The sequence below is a fragment of the Protomyctophum parallelum genome (assembly GCF_964188405.1).
Source record: "Protomyctophum parallelum genome assembly, chromosome: 11".
NCBI lineage: Eukaryota > Metazoa > Chordata > Actinopteri > Myctophiformes > Myctophidae > Protomyctophum > Protomyctophum parallelum.
In genome coordinates this window covers 21,041,121-21,050,287 of record NC_139707.1, presented here as the reverse complement: position 1 = coordinate 21,050,287, position 9,167 = coordinate 21,041,121, and the positions used below count along the sequence as shown (strand labels likewise).

The window sequence follows — 9,167 nt, the reverse complement described above, 5'->3', positions numbered from 1 at the left end:
GCCTGGGGCCAGGCAGTCACAGCAGAAGGCATGGGATGTCTGTGGAGGTGCAGCGAGCCAGTGAGTAGGGACTAGGGAGGTAAGGGGCGGACTGGTGAGGCAAGGCCTCAAGGGCAGTTCAGACCACACTGGGATTTGTTTCTGCAACGTTCTAATGCTTAATTTATGCTCCGTCGCTACGACACTGTCACGTGCCAAAAATAGCTGATCTACAAGCTCAGATAGCGTCACACCTTGCAGATCGGCTATTTTTGGTGCACAACATTGTCACATGACAACGTATAAATTGGGCTTAAAACGGCGTTGTCTTGTCTTTGTCTCTGGTCTGAACATGGCCTCAAACATTCAGAGTCATGTTGCGTAGCAGCCACTGCTGCGAGCGGCTCCCTGTGCAGTCTCTCAATGTGGGAACCATCTTATCCTCCTCTGAGGGCATGTCCAGACACTGGTTACTGTTCACGTGCAGGAGGGTCAGTAGCTGCAAAGACAAGAAACAACAACACTGAACACACGTACAGTTGCACACAGACACGGGCAAGTGTACATACAAACACAGCGCACAGCCGCACACATACAGGTACAGTACACATTCTCTCTCTCACACACACACACACACACACACACACACACACACACACACTGGAAAAGATAGTTTGTCATTGCCCCAGGAATTTACTTTTAAATATGTCTGATCTGGTATTTCATCCTCAACATCTTTGCTGTGTAGGCTGTGTATTGGTGATGATGTGAGTGCAAATAACCCATCATTTGACCTATATTTTGTAGGCTATCCCATTCCCTCTCATTCTTCCTCCTTTTTCTTTCTTCTCCATTCCGTCTCGTCAGTGCTAACAACAAAACGTGAAATGCCATAAATGCCATGTACATTATCAAATACACCTGTAGCGAGTTTAATTCAATTACAGTGAGATAATATGAATCTCAGCATCTGACTACCATCACAGGCAACGACACACCGAGAGAGTGAGAGAGAGAGAAAGAGGGAGAGGGGGTCAGACTCAATGGCCTTAATTAACCATTTATGTCCATGTCCTTTGCGCTAACATACGGTACTTCTGCAATTTTGTACTTCAGTGACTTCAGGGGCCTCAGTAGCAGTAATGATCACTTTGATTATTTTGTCACCAGTGCCCTCGACTGGCGACGAAACGTGAGTTATAGCCCATACAGACACGATGCTATAATTGTGTCCTGATGCTAATGAGCTAATGAGTGCTGTAAAAGCTTTCTTAAGAGAACAAAGATGAAGAAATAAAGAATAAATGGCCCCACCCCTATAGCTTCAAAAGGACCTGCTGCTGAAGGGTTTCAAGTGTTAAAGAGGCTAATACATTCGCTCACAATATGAGAAATGATTGTTGGTCATTAAACACAGCAGCCATCCAGTACCAAACTAAATAAAGGAAGGAACATTACCAAAAACGTGAATAAGTAATCAGGGATAATAATTTGCATTCTCACACAGACACAGACCACTTGTTCTTATTTCTTACAGTGAGACAGTGTGGATTTAAGACTTCATTAAAAACCTTGATTGTGAGTTGACTGTTGACAGAGGATTTCCAATCTAATCAGATGCTCAAATCATAATATTTGAGCTTGAGCTTCACCCAGTTTGTAATACAAATCTCTGATGATCATTCTGGATGTGGATACACATACTTGCTCTCTCTCTCTCTTGCGTGTGCACTGTGCACACTCACATACACACACCTGACTTACAGGGCACTTTGTTCAAACAAAGTGACATCACAGAGAGCATGTGGCATGCCACCTGCCAACCATTACAGTGAGGCAGACCTATGGATGAAATGTAGAACTGTGATTCATTCATCATCACTGACAATGTCTTATTCAAAGTATTGTCCTGATGTAATCACTGCCCCCATTAGCCTCAGTCTTCTTGCACTTTTGGAATAAATACAATCAATGAGATCAAATAAAACATCCCAGCATAACAACTCATAATGGCAACATTATTGCAGACTTATTAATGTTTCATTTAACATACTGTAAGCCTTATATCAGAACTAAATGCATGCCGTGATCAGTAATGCACTAATGAAGATATCCTTTTTGCTCTCATTCAAGGATCCAACCCACTCTGGTTGCATAACTGACAGGGGAGAGACTACAACAGAGGGAGGACGAACAGCCATTCCATATTTAATGAAAATATTAGAAATGTGGGGCCCTTGTCTTTTGCTCATAATTATTTCATGGCTCCTCTGAGGCAGTAAAAATTCCCATCTCAGCCTCCCAGCAAAACCAACCAGTGTTGCAAGAGCAAGTGTGTGTGCGTGCATGCGTGCATGCGTGTGTGCACAGCTGAGACCAGCTAATTAAACGACAGTTTCTAACCATCAGCCCTGCGTGAGGAATAAAGTCCTCCCCCCTCCCCTTTGTCACCAAGGAGCACATTGGACTTGCTGACAGCTACTGAAACCCTGTTTAATGTGCACTTGTGCACTTATGCTGACATCTTATGTCAGCACATAGTGGTGGAAGAAGTACTTAAAGCTGCCATAAGCAATAATATTTGAATAAAATACAAAATGTTTTGTAATAATAATCTAAATCTGCAAGTAACTAGAGGCTAAGGGTTTCAAATAATTGTAGTGGAGAAAAATGTACAATATTTGCCTCTGAGATGTAGTCTCTGAGAGTAGAAGTATAAACTAAAGTATTGAAAATGGAAATACTAAAGTAAAGTAAAAAAATATATCTTAACATTGTCACGGTGACATGCCCCAGAACACTTCTCTGCTGAAGCATAAATTTGACACGCCTAGTCTTTTTTGAGAGTGGTGCGGTCGTGAGACAAAGCATAATTTAAGCTTTAATGCTGCCTAGGTCGCTCACTCTCTGTCTGAGCCTGGCTGTGTGTGTCACAAGGACTTTGAGAGTTAGCAGCAAATCAGGTCATCTAACAGCAGGTCACTTCACCACAGCAAACTTTGACACGGAACACCAGCCCCAGGAGTCATTTACCCAATTTACAGTGCCTGTTGACCAAACAGTGCCATGAATCATGATACAGTAACAGTAAAGACTCTTTGCCTGACACAGAGACGCAGGCCGCAGTGCCTCCCAAACTTTTCAGGTGGAGACCCAAAAGAGAGACTAGACGTTTGCCTAGACGGGACCCAAAATAGTGAAAATAGCAGATATACAAGCACACAACGCGTCGCTTCACTACTTCTTAATTAAATTAATGGTATTTCTTAGATTTAAAATGTATACAATTATTTTCATTGTTTTATTTTAAAAAAAACTTTTGAAATATATTTATTTTAAATGTAGGAAAGGAAAATGGAATTTTTACTACAAATTACAAACTACAAATCAATCAAAATCATGGACCCGTTAGGGTGGTTTCTACACTCTCAGAGTTAACTTAACTTAGATTTTACAATATAAATTCCCAGAGATAGAAATGCAATTAAATGGGGGTCCATAGCCAAATGCATGTCAAACTGGGGGTCCTTGAAATGAAAATTACTGTTAGAGCTGTAAAAAATGTATCTTCTCTTTTGGGGGTCTTTGGCAAAGTTGGCATACATTTTCTAATGGGGGTAGGCGGGCTAATGAGTGTAGATTTTGGGGTCGTTTACATGAAATAGTTTGGGAACCACTTGTGTAATAGTCCTGAGCTATGGGCCACATGTCTCTGTATCTGTGACCAGTGTAATAGTCCTGAGCTATGGGCCACATGCCTCTGTATCTGTGACCAGTGCAATAGTCCTGAGCTATGGGCCACATGTCTCTGTATCTGTGACCAGTGTAATAGTCCTGAGCTATGGGCCACATGTCTCTGTATCTGTGACCAGTGTAATAGTCCTGAGCTATGGGCCACATGCCTCTGTATCTGTGACCAGTGCAATAGTCCTGAGCTATGGGCCACATGTCTCTGTATCTATGACCAGTGTAATAGTCCTGAGCTATGGGCCACATGCCTCTGTATCTGTGACCAGTGTAATAGTCCTGAGCTATGGGCCACATGTCTCTGTATCTGTGACCAGTGCAATAGTCCTGAACTATGGGCCACATGCCTCTGTATCTGTGACCAGTGTAATAGTCCTGAGCTATGGGCCACATGCCTCTGTATCTGTGACCAGTGTAATAGTCCTGAGCTATGGGCCACATGCCTCTGTATCTGTGACCAGTGTAATAGTCCTGAGCTATGGGCCACATGTCTCTGTATCTGTGACCAGTGCAATAGTCCTGAACTATGGGCCACATGTCTCTGTATCTGTGACCAGTGTAATAGTCCTGAGCTATGGGCCACATACCTCTGTATCTGTGACCAGTGCAATAGTCCTGAACTATGGGCCACATGCCTCTGTATCTGTGACCATTGTAATAGTCCTGAGCTATGGGCCACATGTCTCTGTATCTGTGACCAGTGTAATAGTTCTGAGCTATGGGCCACATGCCTCTGTATCTGTGACCAGTGTAATAGTCCTGAGCTATGGGCCACATGCCTCTGTATCTGTGACCAGTGTAATAGTCCTGAGCTATGGGCCACATACCTCTGTATCTGTGACCAGTGTAATAGTCCTGAGCTATGGGCCACATGCCTCTGTATCTGTGACCAGTGTAATAGTCCTGAGCTATGGGCCACATGCCTCTGTATCTGTGACCAGTGTAATAGTCCTGAGCTATGGGCCACATGCCTCTGTATCTGTGACCATTGGATCCCACGGCTACTTACTACTTTTGATTTGGTTGACCATTCTTCTTCTTGATAAACTATGCTATTATTTTTGGTTTAATTCTTGTTGCATTCAAAATAATAAGTTGCATTACAATGTTACTGTCTGTGTGTAGAGGAGATTCATTATTATACTATTTTTGCATTATTTTCACTACAATAACTGCAAAAGCATGACTAGGCATCCTAAATGGAAGAGAATAATATAAGGTCACAGGGAGGGTGTATTACCTTTTTTTAAATGTTTCCATGTTTTGTGCCCCGAGGACCACCTTGAAAATGAGATGGTGTATCTCAAGAGCTTTGATTAGATTAATTAGATTTTTAAATAAATAAATAAATCGTAATCATTTAATGGCTCAAAATGCAGCGCTAAAGAGCTTTCCTTAAAAAAAAACATGAATAGACAGGTAGAGTGAGAGTGGTAGAGGAGGGTGATAATTGAAATACACTGCTCTGACAATAGGGACACAACGCACAGTGTACACAGCTGCTCCGTGGCTATAGTAGTGTTCAAATGCAGCGCTCGCTTCCCGAGAGGACAGGACCATGAAAGCTATGCTCACAATGGAGGATCACTTCAAAAGAACTTGTAAACAATGGCAGTCCCATTTCAATCTGCCCGGTGCATAGATAATCTGCTAAAAATAAACATGTCCTCCGCCTGCAGGCGCCGTTCACCAAGGGCTGGCACTGGCAGTCCAAGGGACAGCCTGTGAATTTTCAAATCAAAATAAAATATTTATGTTGGAAAATAAATGTCAAATGAGATCTAATTTGGTGTGAAGGCTAGCTAAAGGTCTTGCAGATACCATCTTGTACACAGCTGCATTCTGATGCGATGTCTGTCATTGCCTTACGTGTCTGTCTCCCTCTCTTTATTCATTCATTCCCAAAGGTCACCGGTAATAGCTACTAATGGCCCAGAAAACTACTGTATTTGCATGCATATTGTTAGACAATATGCATGCAAATACATTTCTGGGCCATTTAACTACCTGAAAGTACCTGGAAGCTCAACGTCATGATGAGCTTAGCACATGTATATATTGTACAGGTAAATGAAACTACTAACTACAAAGTAAAATGTGATTTTGTTTTACTTTGAGTGTAACCCTTACAGATCGATGTTTACAATTCAAAATGAAATGAAAATGAAACAAACAAAACAATCTCAGGCAATGTTTTAGCCTCACAATCTTTTCAGTAGACATCAGGGAGGCAACAAACACTTCCAGACAAGTGGAACACAAATCAACTATTGGCAGAAAATCTTGTTCAATTAACCACTTGAACTCTATATACTTTGTCGTGCAGAGAATAACAAAAATAGCCAACGTACAAGCTCGTTGTGAGATTGTAGATCTGCTATTTTCACTATTTATGAAATCTCTTTGTCTACAATGCCCAAAATAGGGAAGCCGGGTTGAAAGCAGCTAACATTCTGTTATTATTAAAGTCCACAGCAAGAACAATGCATATCTATTTCCGGCCCACACATGTCAGTAAAACACACCTCAAGTCTAGACTACTACAAAGGGTTCAGGAGTTAAACTGAGACCCCGGACTACACTACAATCTAGTTCCACTGACCTGCTCCTATTCAAGACCCCCGGCATAGACCCCCACTGGCCCAGACCCGAAGGGTGGGGTGGTGGGGGCTACAAACATTAATCAGTAGTCTTGTAGTAGCGGCGTTTTAACACGTCCAGCCGGGTGTGGTTGCGGAGGATCCAGGTCTGCACAGGGCTGTTGTTACAGGTCTCCACGGTGGGGCCATAGGTGCCATCCTCCAGGCGGTTGATGGTCAGACAGGACTGGGTGGTGATGTGGACGAATGTGTGCTTCTGCATTTGGCCATGATGGCAGTGGCCCGGGAGGAGATTGGGAAGACGGGTGAGATCTGACAGGTCATCTCTATTAAAGCCCAGCCTGACCAAGAATAATGATTCTTCATTTTGTGACATATTTTCTTGCCTATGAAATGTAATAGTTTCGGACAATGTGTGTGTGTGTGTGTGTGTGTGTGTGTGTGTGTGTGTGTGTGTGTGTTTAACCTTCAATAATATGGAATTATTGGGTTAGGATTTGACTGCTGGCTCCTAATGTAGCAAAGCAATCTGTTACTCTGTAGCCCAGGAGCCTAATATGTCCCAGGACCTTTTGGACGAGAGGTATGTCGCATTTGTGATGCATTGTGAGCTTGTATCTGTCTGTCTCTGTTTTTGCAGAATGTTTGACTATTTTTGCTGAATGTTTGTCTATTATGACATTACCAGAATAGGGACAGTAGGGTTAATATGCTGAATTACAGAACGTAACAAGCAGGTGTACTGTAACTGTATGCAAGACCAAAGAATAATAATCAGATAATGGGCCAAGTCTCAAGCCTTGCTGAAAATTCACACAGAGAACATGAATTGAACCTAGATTTGTCTACGTATGTCAGTGTCTGAATCTAGAGAAATTATCTGACAGCCGCCATACATTGTAGTGGTGTTTTGGTATATTATTTTTGCTGGTGAGAAAACAAGGAGCACAGCTCGTCGCTGGCTCAAGCCATAGCTGAGTAGGCGAAAAAAGGGCGGCCTGTCTGTCTGTCTGTCTGTCACGATGGCAGATCAGAACAGCAGGAATATGGAAAAGTCAGGTATTTCTGTGAAGCCCAAACTGATGACCAGATTAAATGTTAATGGGATTGTAGCCACCAAGGGTTCAGGGATATCTGTTCTTGTCTGTCACACTGCAGCTAAGAATAACCATGTCATTGACAGTGTTGAAAAGCCCCAATGCTGTTTATGACAGGGACAAGCCTTCTTCGTTCATGAATTATTCAGTTTTTTATATTAAGGATGTACCCAGAGAACAAAGCGTAATGACTTGGGCTCTCTCCAGGGTTTGTACAGGGCTTGATGGAAAGGCCCCCAGATCATTCTCTTATCCTCTTCTACTGTACGGTACTTGTCAGCAGATGAGGACATCTCTATCATTGATAGGTGACATACCATCTTATTCTAAAACTGTATCCTACCAGTTTGAGAGTAAATAACATACCTTTATTATGAGAAACTTTTAATAACCCAGGATATATTGAGAAATGCGAGTTAGAGTTTTCATATGTCACCTCTTCCTTAAAAGGCAACTTTACCAATATTTATATTTGAAGCCTCACTATGTCACTTTTTTGAGGGGCGCTAGCCTGTCCTATGTCCAGCTTTGAGAGTTTGTGTAAACACAAACATTGAAGACAAAAGTGTATAAACACAAACACTGAAGACAAAAGTGAGGACGTAAATTGTGATTAGCCAGAATGAGATGATGTATGATGACATATGATGATAAGAGCGCCCCTCACTTCACACGGGTGAATCTTAATGAATACAATTATTACTTGCGCAAGCAGAGCGCGCAAGTAATAGTTTCGCCCGGCTCGTATGCACCGTCCCAGCCAACCCGCCACTTTTGATGCGTATGCAAATAAAACAGCAAATTGTGCCTGATTTGCTGGGACCAGATTACATGGTGTGTATAATTGTATAACTAGCTCTCAATGATGACGTAAGAAATATGTGGATTAAAGGACCCAATGCCAGAGTGTAATTGGTTTTCGATGGTGACGTAATGACGATATGTTTTAGTATTGGGAGGATTAAAGGTAATGCTCCTATGTATACATGTATGTAATCTGGCACCACTGCCGTATCAGGCACAAGCAGTCATTACGTTACATGCATAAAGTAGGTAGGTAGCAAATAGTTAAACCTAATAATTCAACATTTCAAACGTTCCTTCACAGAGAAACTGAGATTTGACAGTTTGTAGCGGTCGAAAGTACTTGCGCGCTCTGCTTGTGCACTAGTAGGCCGTTTATGGCCTACTAGCAACAAGCAAGTATGCACTCGACAGAGTGCAGTTCTAGTTATCATTATTTTGTGTTTTGTCCAATCTGTATGGTAAAGTATTTTAATAAAAAGCAAAGCTTTTGCCTGATGAAGGCCGCATAGGCCGAAACGTTGCTATTTCCCTGTAAATAAAAGTTGGTCACTGCATTTGAAGACAGTGTGCGGTTGTTTTCCTTGTTCAAAGTATTTTAATACAATATAACTTATACGTATGGGGTGGTTGTATTTAGTCTCCATGCTCTTCTATTTTGTCATTTACAGTAGATTTCATGTCTCACCTAGACACAGGATCTGATATGAATTTTGACCTTGTGTTCATGATTCAATTTATCGCCTGAAAAATGGCAGCACTTGAAACCAGGAGTAGGAAACCGGGTTCAAATCCGGGGTAAGAGGAAAGCTATAGTGCTGCTTTAATCCAATCCTTCTACTGTATATAGTGAGGAGGACATGTGAAAGTGCTCCATGTGTTAAAAGCTCATTCACTCTCTTGGCACTGAAATATCGCTGACATATGTAGCTGTTGATTT

At 42.0% G+C, this 9,167-nt stretch overlaps 1 protein-coding gene across 1 annotated transcript in view; it reads right to left on the bottom strand.

The window, feature by feature from the left end:
• Positions 1-337: 337 nt before the first annotated feature.
• The window catches only part of galnt13 (polypeptide N-acetylgalactosaminyltransferase 13), a gene marked incomplete at both ends in the record, with an annotated part of 32,236 nt that continues 23,406 nt past the window's right edge, over positions 338-9,167 (bottom strand). The window contains one exon of the mRNA XM_083777490.1: positions 338-478. Coding sequence (XP_083633616.1) covers positions 338-478 — 141 coding nt within the window. The remainder of the gene's footprint in view (positions 479-9,167) is intronic.